General features: G+C 42.0%; 2 protein-coding genes and 1 long non-coding RNA gene across 3 annotated transcripts in view; all 3 read right to left on the bottom strand.

Annotated features, from left to right (window-relative positions):
- The window catches only part of LOC138959000 (uncharacterized), a 14,890-nt gene extending 8,138 nt beyond the window's left edge, over nucleotides 1–6,752 (bottom strand). Inside the window, exon 1 of the long non-coding RNA XR_011453569.1 lies at nucleotides 6,447–6,752. This is a non-coding gene — a long non-coding RNA (uncharacterized lncRNA). The remainder of the gene's footprint in view (nucleotides 1–6,446) is intronic.
- Nucleotides 6,753–9,185: 2,433 nt separating this feature from the next.
- On the bottom strand, nucleotides 9,186–11,115 carry LOC138953038 (toll-like receptor 2 type-2). The gene is made up of 3 exons (XM_070324814.1): nucleotides 10,745–11,115; nucleotides 10,150–10,258; nucleotides 9,186–9,809 (listed from the first exon to the last, which is right to left on the bottom strand). The coding sequence occupies exons 1-3, from the start codon at nucleotides 11,113–11,115 to the stop codon at nucleotides 9,186–9,188; spliced, it is 1,104 nt and encodes a 367-aa protein (XP_070180915.1).
- A 411-nt stretch (nucleotides 11,116–11,526) lies between these two features.
- LOC138953028 (leucine-rich repeat-containing protein 15-like) lies at nucleotides 11,527–12,216 on the bottom strand. Its single transcript, XM_070324804.1, has one exon. The coding sequence runs from the start codon at nucleotides 12,214–12,216 to the stop codon at nucleotides 11,527–11,529; it is 690 nt and encodes a 229-aa protein (XP_070180905.1).
- Nucleotides 12,217–17,154: the final 4,938 nt, after the last annotated feature.

Raw genomic sequence — 17,154 nt, 5'->3', positions numbered from 1 at the left:
ACATGATCACCAAATAATGTTCAATTTCCGACGCGTGCACTTCAATGCTGCTGCCGCTGCTTTGCCGCTGCTTTGCCGCTAATGCAAGAGCGCGCGTGTATCCTCTGGCACTCCCTTGCCAGAAAGTTTGGCGCCAAAACCTCCACTACAACACCCTCCCCCCTCCCTCCTTACTTCTAGGCCCCGCCCACATCCGCTATCTCCATTCCTTCCCCCTTTCTCACCATCCTTGTCCAGTCCTAAATACCATCGCCTCACCTTCAGTTTAAAAACAATTTATCGTTCCTCTAAACTGACACATTAATTAATGACTTTGGTCATTAAAAATCTGAAAATTGTAAAAAAAAATAAAAAAATTTTATAAAACGATCCAAATTTACGTTCATCTTATTCTCCATCATTTTCTGATTCCAAAAACATATAGATATGATATGTTTCGATTAAAAACACGCTCAGAAAGTTAAAACAAAGAGAGGTACAGAAAAGCGTGCTATCCTTCTTAGCGCAACTACTACCCCGCTCTTCTTGTCAATTTCACTGCCTTTGCCATGAGCGGTGGACTGACGATGCTACAAGTATACGGTCTTGCTGAAAAATGGCATTGCGTTCAGTTTCATTCTGTGAGTTCGACAGCTACTTGACTAAATGTTGTATTTTCGCCTTACGCGACTTGTTTTTTTTCGTTTTTTCGATAAATGTCTTTGATGACGTCATATCCGGCTTTTCGTGAAAGTTGAGGCGGCACTGTCACGCTCTCATTTTTCAACCAAATTGGTTGAAATTTTGGTCAAGTAGTCTTCGACGAAGCCCGGACTTCGGTATTGCATTTCAGCGTGGTGGCTTAAAAATTAATTAATGACTTTGGTCATTAAAAATCTGACAATTGTAAAAAAAAAATAAAAAATTATAAAACGATCCATATTTACGTTTATCTTATTCTCCATCATTTTCTGATTCCAAAAACATATAAATATGTTATATTTGGATTAAAAACAAGCTCTGAAAATTAAAAATATAAAAATTATTATCAAAATTAAATTTTCGAAATCAATTTAAAAACACTTTCATCTTATTCCTTGTCGGTTCCTGATTCCAAAAACATATAGATATGATATGTTTCGATTAAAACACGCTCAGAAGGTTTAAACGAAGAGAGGTATAGAAAAGCGTGCTATCTTTCTCAGCGCAACTACTAAACCGCTCTTCTTGTCAAATTCACTGCCTTTGCCACGAGTATGAGCGGTGGACTGACGATGCTACGAGTATACGGTCTTGCTGAAAAATTGCATTGCGTTCAGTTTCATTCTGTAAGTTCGACAGCTACTTGACTAAATGTTGTATTTTCGCCTTACGCGACTTGTTATTATTATTATTATTATTATTATTATTATCATGAGAGCTTATATAGCGCGAACCACAATTAACCGTTGCTCTCCGCGCTTTACATATTAATTTCTGCCGTTTGAAATTGAATTTTTTTACAGACAAACAGACATTTTTTACGCACAATATATAACGCATTCACATCGGCCAGTAAACCTCAAGCCATTACGGCGAACATTTACTTTTCGCGGCCTATTACTCCAAGTCAAACGGGTATTTGGTGGACATTTCTTATCTATGCCTATACAATTTTGCCAGGAAAGACCCTTTTGTCAATCATGGGATCTTTAACGTGCACACCCCCAATGTAGTGTACACGAAGGGACCTCGGTTTTTCGTCTCATCCGAAAGACTAGCACTTGAACCCACCACCTAGGTTAGGAAAGGGGGGAGAAAATTGCTAACGCCCTGACCCAGGTTCGAACTCGCAACCTCTCGCTTCCGAGCGCAAGTGCGTTACCACTCGACCACCCAGTCCATTTCAGGCTGTTTTGTTTTCCTCAGGCAAAATATAATTAAAACTAATGAAAAAAATGTGTTTCAATTTGCATCCGGCAGTTAGGGTTAATTATTTTGCGTTTGGGGATGTGACTTTTTTTTTTTAGATGGGATATTATATTTGGTTTGGGGTTGTGGTTCCATTTTATCTGTGGGCAGGTATTTACGTGTATAAAAGACATTACAATTCCAGGCAAGTGTTTCGTTACAATGGAACTTGGAAGAAAAGTGTTGTTCGGCAGTACAGTAAAACCTGTCTCTAAAGGACACCCTTGGGGTATGGTAATGGTGTCCCTATTAGACAGGTGTCCTTTCTTCACAGGTGGAGGGGCTGGGGCAATATTTTACAAAGAACACGTAAAATGTACAAGACACTTTTTGTCAATTCTGGAGTATGTATTTATTTTTCAACACAAAACACAAGGTAAAAACTTAAAAATAAAATTAATTAAATAAAATAAACTTAAATAAAATTACCAGATCATTGTACAAGGCACAGATTGAGGGCGGTGACAGGAATAGAGAGAGAGAGAGAGAGAGAGAGAGAGAGAGAGAGAGAGAGAGAGAGAGAGAGAGAGAGACTGACTGACTATTAGGGTTTAACGTCCTCTTAGACCAACTGGTCTATATTGGGACAGGTATTGGTAATACGCTGAAGATATGGTGTGATACTTTGATTCGAACAAGCCCGCTGTGGCTGTCTCCTTCGACACACCAGCATTGGGTTTGTCTCGTTGAAATGTTGATGCTTGCATATGTTTTTTTCAGTGTGTGTGTGTGCGTGCGTGCGCGCGTGTGTGTGTGTGTGTGTGTGTGTGTGTGTGTGTGTGTGTGTGTGTGTGTGTGTGTGTGTGTGTGTGTGTGTGTGTGTGTGTGTGTGTGTAACTTAGAAAAGGGACAGGAATGACTGATGCACAGACACTTTGTTGGGATTTCCTGGTTTTGTCATTAACATCCTCGTCCTAAGCGCGTAAGCCACGATGCTAGCTCAAAAAGCCTAACGTCATGCTATTATCACTCACTGCTCTTACAAACGAACACACACAAACCTATGAATAAAGTAGATCTTACGGGATTGAACGTTTTTTTAACTGCCAAAATTTTACTTTTTATTCTTGTTGAAATTCACAACATTTCATAAAGATCGGTGAAAAATTAGAAAATAACGGTTTATAACTGACAAAAGCTTGTTTTTCTTCTGAAAAGTACGTATTGAAACTCAGTTATGGACAACGGACCTACTCACAAAATTTCATAAAGATTGGTGAAAAAACGGGATTTAAAGGTTTTTTAACTGCCAAAAATCAACTTTTTATTCTTGTTGAAATTCAGTTAGGGACAACCAACCTAACCACAACATTTCATAATGATCGGTGAAAAATGAGAAAATAACGGTTTATAAAGTTTTTTTTAACTGCCAATAATTAACTTTTTCTTCTTGAAAAGTTTGTATTGGAGATTAGTTAGGGACAATGGATCACTGTGCCAATGTTGGTGTAAATCCGACAATTAGGGACCAAGAAACAAGGAGCAGAGTGTTTTTTGGCGGTTAAACTGTCATTTTAACAGTTTAATGATTTGGTGAAATTTCTTCCACCACAATACTATACAATGTTTTATCTACCCATTATTGCAAGAACCCCAAAATCACATTTTTTTGGAAAAATCGCTTTCACCCATGCTAGAACCTCCCCTTAAGTGCTCAAGACACTATACTGACCCCCCCCCCCCCCCCCCCCCAGGTGGCCCATACCAATAAAAACAGTTTTATTCTGCTAAAAACCACATCTCTTTTCTTACCCACAACAACATTAATAAGATAAAGCAAGTCTAAAAAATGGTGTTTGTGTAACACTTTTTGGACACACTGACAGATTCCTGAAAAAACGGGATTTAACGTTTTTTTAACTGCCAAAATTTTACTTTTTATTCTTGTTGAAATTCACAACATTTCATAAAGATCGGTGAAAAATTAGAAAATAACGGTTTATAACTGACAAAAGCTTGTTTTTCTTCTGAAAAGTACGTATTGAAACTCAGTTGTGGACAACGGACCTACTCACAAAATTTCATAAAGATTGGTGAAAAAACGGGATTTAACGGTTTTTTAACTGCCAAAAATCAACTTTTTATTCTTGTTGAAATTCAGTTAGGGACAACCAACCTAACCACAACATTTCATAAAGATCGGTGAAAAATTAGAAAATAACGGTTTATAACGGGTTTTTAACTGCCCCAGGTGGCCCATACCAATAAAAACAGTTTTATTCTGCTAAAAACCACATCTTCTTTCTTACCCACAACAACATTAATAAGATAAAGCAAGTCTAAAAAATGGTGTTTGTGTAACACTTTTTGGACACACTGACAGATTCCTGGCCATATACATATGCTAAGATACCCCGTATTGGACCGGCACGGTTGGCCTAGTGGTAAGGCGTCCGCCCCGTGATCGGGAGGTCGTGGGTTTGAACCTAAGACTTTAAAATTGGTAATCTAGTGGCTGCTCCGCCTGGCGACTGGCATTATGGGGTTAGTGCTAGGACTGGTTGGTCCGGTGTCAGAATAATGTGACTAGGTGAGACATGAAGCCTGTGCTGCGACTTCTGTCTTGTGTGTGGCGCACGTTATATGTCAAAGCAGCACCGCCCTGATATGGCCCTTCGTGGTCGGCTGGGTGTTAAACAAACAAACAAACCCCGTATTAATTGGTACAAGTCAGGCAATGCTGAACACGAGAAACTCAGCCTCCTGCTCGATTTTTGTTTTGTTTTGGTAACTTAATTTTAGGCTTAATTTTGATACATACTCAATTGTTTAAATCTAGAAATGACTGAAAGACGATAAGGAATTAGTCCTCAATGTTTTTCAGTCTTACATTCTTCGTGTACACGTCGTGTGTATTCCTGAAATAAATAATCTAACACTGTTAATCTTTTTGTTTGTTTGTTTGCTTAACGCCCAGCCGACCACGAAGGGCCATATAAGGGCGGTGCTGCTTTGACATTTAACTGTTAATCTATGGTATTCAAAGCACACATACATCCCTCTCTCTCTCTCTCTCTGTTCTTTTTATGTATGCAGGTTCAGGGGCGGACGAAGGGGGGGGGGGCACAGGGGGCACGTGCACGTGCCCCCCCCCCCCCCCGAAAAAAAAGAAGAAGAAGAAAAAAAAGATTTTTCTATGCTGATTCTATGACCATTTCTAAGTTCAAATGGCACCAGATGGCACCATTTTGCTTCTTTGGGCAAAAAAATTTTCCGGGGGGGCATGCCCCCGGACCCCCCTAGCAAATTCGGGCGCTTCGCGCCCATCACATTCACTTTCGATTCAAAGTGCCCCCCCCCCCCCCCCCCTTACAAAGCAACTGATCCGCCCCTGAGTTTTTTGCTTGCTTGCAGGCTAATTTTTCTGTTGTTTGTTAGCCTTTTATTTTTTATTTGTTTGCTTATTGGTTTTCTGTTTGTTCCTTTGTTCTTTTGTTTATTATTTATTAGAATTTTGTTCTGAATGAAAGGTCAGGTTGTCAGAAAAGACATCGGTCTTTGACTATCGCTCTTTCACTCGCTCTCTCTCTATCTCTCGATAACACATGAAAATACACATATTAATTCGCACATAAATAACATAAATAACCGACATGAATTACAAAAATAAACATTCATATTATTTTCACATTGACGCGACTGCCTGAGGGCAAAAAAAGCAATGTTTTTCCAAAGGTATGATAAAAAAAAGGCTTCCTGGCCCGCTTTCAATGCGTAACTCTCTCAGTGTCCATTACTGGTACTGCAAATCCACTCAGGTGTCGATCAGTTTTGAAGTCCGTGCTTCAGGTAAAATATTACACCTGTTTTAGCACCACTCTGTCCTTAGGCGAACTTTAGTGTGTCCGAATGGTCGCTGAATACAGTTCATACACGCGGGGATTGGGCTTAACCAATGAACAAATCCACAGGTATGTGAACTCATGAGAGAGAAAGAGAAAGACAGACAGACCGACGGGGGGCGGAGGGGGGGGGTCGACAGGCAGAGAAAGAGAGAGACAGAGGCAGACAGAAACACAAAGAGGCTGAGAGAGAGAGAGAGAGAGAGAGAGAGAGAGAGAGAGAGAGAGAGAGAGAGAGAGACAGACAGACAGACAGACAGACAGACAGACAGACAGACAGACAGAGGCAGACAGACAGACAGGTAGACAGACGCGAGAGATAGAGATGACGGGCAGAAGAAGGTGTGTTTCGGGTCTTTTCTTTTTCAGTTGTATTTTTTTTTTGAATGGACGTGTTCATCGGTATATTTTGAGTAATATATTTCATGATGTATTTATTAATTTTGAAAACAAAAACAAACACTAAGCTAAAAACACCAGAGTTTTTGCTGGCCTGTGGGAGCTGCTTATTGACAGATGACACAGCGAAGGGACGATGCTGGGAAAAGAGGTGCCCCACACGCTAATTTGGCGTGCAGAAGTGCAACATGAAATACACAACTTAAAGAAGTACAAATAAACAATGGCGACTGCACGTTGGAGCGAACAACATTGACCAAAAAGCACTGTACTCACGTTAGAATGACGAACACGAAACACATAACGGCAACGTTTCGACCTCTGGGGTCTTCCTCAGGCACAAAAAGATTAGTACACAAAAAAATAAAACAAAGAAAGATGACAGAAAAGAAAGAAAGAAGAATCCCTGACAGAACACTGCACAAACCAACAGGTGACATGGAACAAGTCAAACCAACAGGTGACACGGAACAAGGAAAGTCGCCTGTTGGTTTGTGTAGTGTCGTTCTTCTTTTGTTGTGTGTAAGCCTACTCATCTTTTCGTGCCTCAGGAAGTACGTTAGCTTAATTGGTTCTTCTCATTCAGGCGTTGCAAAAGTTTTATATTATTAAAAATCAAACAAAAAATTAAAAACCCACATGAAATGCGATTTCACGAGAAAATTAACCTTGCTTCAAATACCTGTGCCTCGACCAAGAAGAAACGACTGCGTATGGTACCAATACTTCTTCGAGGGTGGCTTTTATGGCACCTTTTTTTTTTTTATTAACCCTTCGTGGGTAACGTCCCTTTGGTTCAGTGAAACGTGCATGCGTAGTTAAGGGTTCTCAACATCTTCTTGAGTCGCTGTTAAAATTCCAGGAGCTTTCCAACAAGCCAATAAGCGGATATTCATCATTTCGGTTACTGTTTTATCGCCGGTGATTCGTGTTGGAGATTAGGTCTGCTCAGGTCAGGATTGTCTTTGATGTTTTCCTCAAAGACTGTTGGACTTTCGCTTTTCATGGCAAATATATCGGGTCGAACGGTCGTAGTATAGCGCTTAGGTTCTGATTTGATTCGACTTTCATTTCTTGGTGAGCCCGTGCAGGTAAACACGGTGAGCTGTGTTTTATTGCCAGCAGACTGTTACGGCGACGTGCGAAGTGTTGATTGCCTCTTTGCAAAGTGCGATAACTTTTTGGTCAGTATGAATAGGTTTAAAGGTAAGTGTGCATACTTATTTTTTTTAAAGGGTCAATATATAAGTATTTTGTTTTAATTGTTATCTTAAATTGTTAATTACATATAATTATTGTTTTTCTGTTATAACAGACCTTCTGATATCTGTAGGTTTATGTTGTATTGTATTTAAAACGTGATTAAAATATTTAAAACAAAAAAAGTGTGCATTCTTTTATTTTTGTTCTGATGGTGACAGTGAATGTGTGTGTGTGTGTGTGTGTGTGTGTGTGTGTGTGTGTGTGTGTGTGTGTGTGTGTGTGTGTGTGTGTGTGTGTGTGTGTGTGTTCTCGCGCGTGATGTTGTAAGAGGTTTGTTCTTTTATCAAGAGTGCGTAGTTCGTGGATATTAAAACAAGAAGAATCTTGCTTTGAGACCGTGTTTCCCTTTTTTGTTTGAAGACAAACCTTTATCATGACCTTTGAGAGGTTACCGAGGCTTCCTTAATTTCCATCAAAATGACTGGCTTTGAAAACCAAAGCGCCAAGCACCATGACAGAGAGAGAGAGAGACAGAGAGACAGAGACAGAGATAGAGAGACACAGAGAGAGAGAGAGAGAGAGAGAGAGAGAGAGAGAGAGAGAGAGAGAGAGAGAGAGAGAGAGAGAGAGGGTGGATTTTAAACTTTGGCTCATGTCGTATTTGAGATTTTTGTGTTGATAACCTTCTCACCGAGGCGCCCAAAACAGCAGGTGGTGGATTACTACTGAACGAAGAACTGACGGCAACATCATAGACTCGACATCACTGGAAAAAATCGATTCCAACAAGATTTATACAATGAAAAAACCCATGAAAAATAAAAACAATAACCAGACGAAATCAGTGAATTAAGTACAGCAATCGGCTCATAGGCTTTCACAGGTGTTTGCAGCATAACACAAGTTCATAAATACAGAGGAAATGTTCTTTGTTTTTGTTTCCTTGGTGTGGTTGTATAGTTGACTGTTTAAATTTTGAACAAGTTCATGAACCCAGAAGCTAGTGGGAAGTGTCATACACTGCGTGTTTACAAACTTGGCTTTGCTGACGTTTCCGATATCTGCCACAAAGGCAGTCATTTGGGTTCAAGTTTCGAGTGAGTCATTGTTTGGGATTTCCAATAAAACTCGCAGTGAATGGAGTAAACATCGGATGAGATGTTACGCACCATAATCCACATTCGACTGCTGACTTTCATCTTGATTTTTCGATTGACAGGTGCATTCTGTGATCCGCGAGTCGATAGCAATAAGTGGTAGACTTCATTCGCCTGTCAAACAAGCACGTACGCTTCGGGTCGGCAACATTGGCTCCGCTCCAGCTGCGAAGTAGGAGTTTGCCGATTGTATGTCAGAGTTGTAAATAGAGCGTGTTGATGTTAAAATAGTGATGCTGAGTAGAGGTTTCTGATAAAATGTGTTTTGCTTTGTATATGAGATGCTTGAGTATGTGTTGTTTTTCAGAGTTTGGCGAGTAGTTGAACTGCGCATAATTTCTGTTCTGTGCCGGTAGAGGACTATTTATGGTTCCTTAAAATGACTTGTATTATCCAGTTTGATGATGAAACGCGCGCGCAAGCACGATCGCACGCACACACACACACACACACTTGCACTCACGCACGCACTCATTTAAGCACAGATGCAGGGCAGTTACATGAATGTGTACAATTTCAATGTGGTTGCAGTAATTCCGACTGAACTATGTAGACTGTATTGCAATCAAATAATTCTCTTACATTTTGAGGAGAAAAAAGAAAATCTCTGCAAACAATACTGAATCTACTCAAACTTGAACAACACACACCGTTTTCATGGATTTGGAATGACATCGTCTAGTGCCAGACGAAGACGGCCCCAGAAGGAATCCGTGACGTCACCACCCTCTCCCCACTGGATGTAGGTGGTGGTCCGCAGTATAGCCATCATGCAGCCAGTGACGTCAAAGGAACCCGGATCCTGCAACGTCACCAAGACCATGACGTCATCACGGTCCATGGCGATGCCTTGGCAGTACCTGAGCTCGAACTGGCACCACGGGCTGATGGCGAAGTGGGGCGACAACACCATGAGGATCCGGTCGCTGGCGTCGACGCAGTCTGCGATGTTGTCCACGATGTGCTTGCCCGGGACGAAGTCTCGCTGGTGGATGCACAGCCTGAGCCCCCAGCGTGCTTCAAGCGCCGGGAGTAGCTCGCGCTGGACCCACGGTAGATCTTCTTCGGCGTACGAGACGAACACATCGAACTCGTAATGGATCTGCTGTCGTCTGCGTTCGCGGACTCGGCGTGTGCTCCGTGCTCGGTATATCTTGTAGATGACGAAACGAATGTGCCAGCGATAACCGAAGACGATGGTGAAGATGAAGAAGAAGAATAGCAGTAAACAGATGACGGATGTGATGCGGTTGGATGTTGTGCGACTCAGCAAGCACGCCTGAATGTAAAGAAGAAACATATATTTATACTCTTTCAATTGTTCTCTTAGTCGGTAAATCTGGCAAAAAATATTTGATCATCAGGTGCAAATTTTCAGGTGCAATATTAACCGCAAAATATGTGCCTAGTGGAGGGGAGGGGGGGGTGAGTGCATTGATGGAGGGAATTCATCATATTTTGAGATGAATAATAATGCTGTCAGCTGGAGTTCGTTAGTAATGGTCTGGTTCGCGCGCGCGCGCGCGCGTGTGTGTGTGTGTGTGTGTGTGTGTGTGTGTGTGTGTGTGTGTGTGTGTGCGTGTGTGTGGGTGTGTGTAAACACAGATTTAGCAGGCAACCTGTTCATTCAGGTAAAATTCCGGCAAAGTCGTATTCTGCTCATCGGTACAGCGATATCCTTCACCGTAGAAGTCTTGAAACAAGCCGGGAGAATCCTGCAGCCACTGTCTGAACCACAGGATATCGCAGGATCACACAAAGGGATTACCGCTTACGTCTAGTACGTGCAATCTGTAACAAAATATTACGTTCACAAATTTATTCTCGCACATAATCGGCGTTCAGTACTTTTTGTAAAACAAGTTTTGCACCCAGTAAGTATCATGATTTCCCCGATCCCAACCCCCCTCCCCCAATCCCCGATCAATATAGATGTTAGATCTATTTTACACCCAGTTAGTGGAGTAAAGTCTGAACATGATCGCTTATACAAGTAATAATGTATTTGTTAAGGTTTGTGCATATCAGTTTGTACTGTTTTTGTTATTGCACGTGGACACTAAGCTGGGCAAATTGACTCAGCAACAATTCTGAGCAATTACAATCTGGCATACCGCATAGACGTAAACTATGCACATAAGTATAGTTTATTTATCTTACTTGGACACTTTTCTCGCTTTTAACAAAAAACAAGTGTTGTAATCTCTCCTTTACCTGCTTCGAGTCTGAAGACTGAACACATCACTGGAGAGAGTCGTGATCAGATTATTTTCCAAACGGAGAATCTGCAACTTCGGCATGTCATCAAAAGCACCGCCAGGCAGGTAGGCAATACCGTTACCGTACAGATAGAGCTGCTCCACGTTTTTCAGAGTCGAAAACGTCCTTGAGGTGATTATGCTTAATTTCGAGTTTTCAAGATACAACCGCTTCAGTCCGGGCATCGGAGCGAGCATATCGTGAAGGTTTTCGTCAGACACAAACTCGAAAGTGTTGTTGCCCAAAAACAATTGCTGAATGTTTTGACTACCTTCGAAAGCTCTCTCAGCCACGAGTTTGGCAAAGTCCAGATTGTTGAAACCCATGCTCAAGAAGGTCAGTGCGCTGTTGTTGAACGCACCTGCCGAAATAAGTGAGGGGGTGAAGTGAAGTGAATAGCGCACAGAGGGGGGAGGGAGGGGGGGGGATAGAAATAGAAATGAAATATAATGCTTTTGATTATTTATGACTAAAGCTGTGGTAAATTTGGCTGGTATGCAACTTTCATACTTCTGCTTAATCTAACAGTAACATTAACAACACACACACATTTGGTATCCATCGTAACCAACCAAAACTGCGATAAGACTGGAAACCTCGCGCCAGAAAACGTATCCGTTGGGATGTACTGAAATCGGTTGCTCCCTATGTCCAAGACCGGGTCTTGGATAGAGTCGATGATGTTGTAGTCTAGGTGCAGCATGGTCAGGTTGGGATAGAAAGGCGCGCCCGTGCTATCATGTATCGGGGAAATCCACCAAGGCGTTCTCGTGCAGTCCCAGGTGACTCAACGAAGGGAGGTAACTTGGTGTCAGTTCTCCTAGCTTGTTCCACAGCAGTAAACCGTGTAAACTTTGCAGAGGCTGAAAAACGTTCATATCCAGGTGACGTATGTCATTGTAGCTCAGTTCCAAGCGGGCCAGCAAAGGCATCGCATGCTGGTAAAAAAAAACAGACGGAACTGGTCCCAACCCTCCGCACGCTATGTCCAGGGCTTCCAGCGTAGGGACATTGACAACTGCACCCAAGGGCAAGGTAGAGTAGTTCAGCTTGTTTCCACCAATCAGAAGCTTCGTGAGCTTTGTGAATCGCCGGAAGGAGCCTGGAGCGATGTAGGTCAACCCGTTGTTGTACAGATCCAGAAAGTGCAGACGAGTCGAAACGTTTGCAAAAAAGTCCACACCGTCGATCTTGGCCAGACTGTTGTTGGAAAAGTTCAAGAATATGACGGAATCTGTAAGCTTGGGGATGAAGGACAAATTACCAGCGTTGGACGAGCAGTCAGCGGTCAGTTTGCTGCAGTAGCACTTGTTCTTGAAGCAAGGCCGCCTCACTGTGTGAGGGTCAAGCCAGCACGTTCTGAGGGGCTGACTCCAACACAGCTGAGTACTGGACGTCAGTGAGACAAGAAGCACGAACATCGACATTGTGAGTAGGATTGAGTGTGCTGAGTCTGTGAACACTATCGTTTGGAAACGGGTCCATAATATTGTGTCAAAAGTGACAGCCGATACGGCTGGAATCTGCACAGATGTCTGTTGTCACCATTTATTTGACATCTATCTATCTATCTATATATATATATATATTCACGGCTTGTGTGTGTGTGTGTGTATGTGTGTGTGTGTGTGTGTGTGTGTGTGTGTGTGTGTGTGTGTGTGTGTGTGTGTGTTCGCGATGCACGGCCAAAGTTCTCGATGGATCTGCTTCAAATTTGGTGGGCATATTCAGGTAGACCCCGGACACAACCTGGTCGATGAGAATTTTCAACACGTGCTCTCAGCGCGCAGCGCTGAACCGATTTTTGTTTTTCTGTTCATCTTCCCAGATCCATTCCCAGTAACTCTTCCTTATCTTCTCCAGTGTTTTGCGTTTATCTCCCTTCCTTCGTGTGGCGTCAATCCATATTCCCGTTACTATTTTTAGAAGGTCACTGTCCACAACGCTCAATCCATATTCCCGTTACTATTTTTAGAAGGTCACTGTCCACAACGCTCAATCCATATTCCCGTTACTATTTTTAGAAGGTCACTGTCCACAACGCTTTCATCCCGGCGAAGCCGGGTATTACTCTTCCTTTTCTTCTCCAGTGTTTTGCGCGTTTATCTCCCTTCCTTCGTGTGGCGTCAATCGCGTACGGTGCGCCACTCACCCGGCGAAGCCGGCGTACGGTGCGCCACTCACCCGGCTCTACTTCTTTCCGGCGAAGCCGGCTACCCGGCGAAGCGGGTATTCATCTAGTCAATCAATATACGGTAATAGTCAATAGAAATGACGACCTCAGTAGCGTGTTTCGAATGAAGACTTCAACACAACGCAATCGCCTATATGCCAGGTGAGTTTGTAAAGATTACACCATCACATCTGTCCAGGATTCAGAATAAGGGAGGGATAATTTTCTTAAGGGCACATACCAAAATATGACAATTTTGCTTCTTCCCGCGAAGAATAGTTTTTTGTTTACGTAAGATGAATTTACTTCGCAGATCAAAGATATCAGTGACTCTGAAAGAGAATCTCAATCTGCACAGAGTTTTGATAAGTCTTCGCGTAAAAGAATGCTGTTACAGGGTGACCTCCCCCCAAACAAATGCCACCCACTAAAATGCTTATGACTCACATAATTATTTGTTTAACGAACATCTTCATATTTGGTATACATTAGCTTGAGATATGGGAGGAAAAGTTAATACAGATTAAAGTACGCATGTTAAAAGTTCTGACTTGTATGCTCTTTCGAACATGTATTCCAAATCCGGGGATTGACTGAAAAGTACGAGGATTCACCCGAGTTTAGCCCTCCAGATTTGTACCTGTTGGTTTTTCTGAATGGCCTTTCCTCAAACCATCCTCAGACAATATTATAGCAATGACAAGAAGTCTGGAGGGTTCAAGTGTGGCTACTGCTCAGTGTCAAACCTGCCTCTATTGAGGCACTCTCCCAATTTGACCCCAAAAAATTAAAAAGCGTTAAAATCAAACCACTTGACCTACAAGGCTACATACTTCAAATTATCTTTTGTTTGAATAAGATGGCGTAGATGATTTGCAGATTATCACAGATGAGAGAGAGAGAGAGAGAGAGAGAGAGAGAGAGAGAGAGAGAGAGACAGAGAGACAGAGAGACAGAGAGAGACAGAGACAGAAACAGAGACATAGAGACAGAGAGAGAGACAGAGAGCGACAGAGAGAGATACACAGACACACAGACACACAGACAGACATGCAGTCGGACAGACCGATAGGAAGAAATAAATGGAGACTAGACACAGAGACATGGTTAGCAAAAAAGAGACCGGAAGAGAGAGCACGACTGTTCACACACACACACACACACACACACACACACACACACACTTACGATTGTCACAAGATAAGAGAGAGAGAGAGAGAGAGAGAGAGAGAGAGAGAGAGAGAGAGAGAGAGAGAGAGAGAGAGAGAGAGAGAGAGAGAGATGATGATGATGATGATGGAACTTTTATTTTTCAAGGATAGAGGTTTAAGGCTACGCCTTTTTTTACAACCGGTCCTTACTTCTAATACAAATGTCTAAAAAATGATAAACAAGTAAAACAACATGACAAATAAACAAATTAAACGAACAAACCAGCAAACAAACAATCGGACAAATAAGCAAACAAGTAAATAAACACAAACAACACAATGACAAAGTAAGCATACATAAAAAAACCCAAAAAACATACAAATCGAGCAAGCGAAACATGCAACAGAGGTTACACATGTAAAATGATCGACAGTAAAATTCACACTATACCAACGTTTACACTAATGCCTACAATGATTATATGGTGTAAATGATGATGAAGATGATGATGATGATGATGATGATGATGATGATGATGATGATGATGATGATGATGATGATGATGATGAAAATGATGATGATGATGATGATGATGGAAAATCGCAACATAAATTACACATAATACATGTGATAAACAACATATTTGTGTAATTCATAAAGCTTTGCCAATTGTTGACAGCTACTTGCACATGTTAAGACTAGTACAGCCATCTAGGTAGACATATAATGATTATGCAGAGCTTGTTTAAAACTCTTTAGTGAGGTTAATGATCTTATTACAGACGGAATGGAGTTCCACACCATAGAGCCAGAGAAGGCTTGACTAGTTTTGAACAAATCAATCCTGGGTATTGGTGCTAGAAACTTGATAGACCCGTACCTTTCGGTGACTCTGTGAAAAAGGTCCTGAAAATAGTTGGGCACTTTGGGAATATATATATATAGAGAGAGAGAGAGAGACAGACAGAGACACAGACAGAGACAGAGAGACAGAGACAGAGACAGAGAGACAGACAGAGAGAGACAGAGAGAGACAGAGAGAGACAGACACACAGACACACATGCAGGGACAGACCGATAGGCAGAAATAAAGGGAGACTAGACACAGAGACATGGTTAGCAAAAAAGAGACACTTCAGATTTTCACAAGATAACAGAGAGAGAGAGAGAGAGAGAGAGAGAGAGAGAGAGAGAGAGAGAGAGAGAGAGAGAGGGAGAGAGAGAGAGTGAGAGAGAGAGAGAGAGAGAGAGAGAGAGAGAGAGAGAGAGAGAGGGAGGGAGGGTGGGAGGGTGGGCAGAGACAGATCATCACATACTGTTTAAAGGATTTAGGCACTCTATTTCTATATGTTTCTCTGTATTTCTCTTTCTCCGTCTGTCTGTCTTCAGATCTGTGTGGAAAGTAGGGGTTGAGACCGGTTCACTCGTGCAGTAGTGTAAAACACATCTGTCCAGGCTTTTACATGAGGAAGGAGCATCCTTCAACATTGATACCTACCGGACGGGCGCAGTGGCCTAGTGGATAAGACATCGGCATCCTATTCGAAAGGTCGCGGGTTCGAATCCCGGTCGCGCCTGGTGGGTTAAGGGTGGAGATTTGTCCGATGTCCCAGATCAACCAAGTTATGTGCAGACCTGCTAGTGCCTTATCCCCCTTCGTGTGTAAACGCAAGCACAAGACCAAGTGCGCACAAAAAAGATCCTGTAATCCATGTCAGACTTCGGTGGGTTACAGAAACACGAACATACCCTGCATGCCTCCCCCGAAAGCGTCGTAAGGCTGCCTGAATGGCGGGGTAAAACAAGGCCATACACGTAAAACCCCACTCGTGCAAAAACATGAGTGCACGCGGGCGTTTCAGCCCATAAAGAAGAAGAAACAAGTCGCGTAAGGCGAAAATACAACATTTAGTCAAGTAGCTGTCAAACTCACAGAATGAAACGGAACGCAATGCAATTTTTCAGCAAGACCGTATACTCGTAGCATCGTCAGTCCACCGCTCATGGCAAAGGCAGCGGGGTAGTAGTTGCGCTAAGAAGGATAGCACGCTTTTCTGTACCTCTCTTCGTTTTAACTTTCTGAGCGTGTTTTTAATCCAAACATATCATATCTATATGTTTTTGGAATCAGGAACCGACAAGGAATAAGATGGAAGTGTTTTTAAATTGATTTCGAAAATTTAATTTTGATAATAATTTTTATATCTTTAATTTTCAGAGCTTGTTTTTAATCCAAATATAACATTATGTATATGTTTTTGGAATCAGAAAATGATGGAGAATAGGATGAACGTAAATTTGAATCGTTTTATAAAAATTATTTTTTACAATTTTCAGATTTTTAATGACCAAAGTCATTGATTAATTTTTAAGCCACCAAGCTGAAATGCAATACCGAAGTCCGGGCTTCGTCGAAGATTACTTGGCCAAAATTTCAACCAATTTGGTTGAAAAATGAGAGCGTGACAGTGCCGCCTCAACTTTCACGAAAAGCCGGATATGACGTCATCAAAGACATTTATCCAAAAAAAAGAAAAAAACCTTCGGGGATATCAATCCCAGGAACTCTCATGTCAAATTTCATAAAGATCGGTCCAGTAGTTTGGTCTGAATCGCTCTACACACACGCGCGCACGCACGCACACACACACTCACATACACCACGACCCTCGTTTCGATTCCCCCTCTGTGTTAAAACATTTTAGTCAAAACTTGACTAAATGTAAAAAGAAAAAGAAGAAGATACCAACCAAAAGTCGACAGCCTGGCTACTCCCGAACTTATAGTGCAGATTTATACAGGCGTGATCGAGTTGTGAAATGAAATCCTCAAAGACACAGCAATCAGGCCGCAGGATTATGGTATTTGTCTAAGTGGAAGGATGCATGCTCTTTATTCCATGCCAAAGCCTATACCAGATGGATCTGTGGTGATATATTTATAAGACAGTTCATGGGTTGAACTTTTATACAGCCTGAACTTGTTTGTTGGCAGTGAATGTGAAGTGTAGTAATGTTGTGCCCTCTTCGTAGGCGGAAAC

This window comes from Littorina saxatilis, linkage group LG2 (genome assembly GCF_037325665.1).
Source record: "Littorina saxatilis isolate snail1 linkage group LG2, US_GU_Lsax_2.0, whole genome shotgun sequence".
Classification (NCBI taxonomy): domain Eukaryota; kingdom Metazoa; phylum Mollusca; class Gastropoda; order Littorinimorpha; family Littorinidae; genus Littorina; species Littorina saxatilis.
The sequence above is the reverse complement of the archived record's forward strand: the minus strand, read 5'-3'. Positions and strand labels throughout refer to the sequence as shown.

Coding starts and splice junctions, on each gene's coding strand:
- LOC138953038 (XM_070324814.1), bottom strand. CDS start 11,115: ATGGGTTTCAACAATCTGGACTTTGCCAAACTCGTGGCTGAGAGAGCT. Junction 10,259..10,744: donor AGTCTTCAGACTCGAAGCAG/GTAAAGGAGAGA, acceptor CCTGTGGTTCAG/ACAGTGGCTGCAGGATTCTC. Junction 9,810..10,149: donor AATTTTACCTGAATGAACAG/GTTGCCTGCTAA, acceptor CTTTACATTCAG/GCGTGCTTGCTGAGTCGCAC.
- LOC138953028 (XM_070324804.1), bottom strand. CDS start 12,216: ATGTCGATGTTCGTGCTTCTTGTCTCACTGACGTCCAGTACTCAGCTG.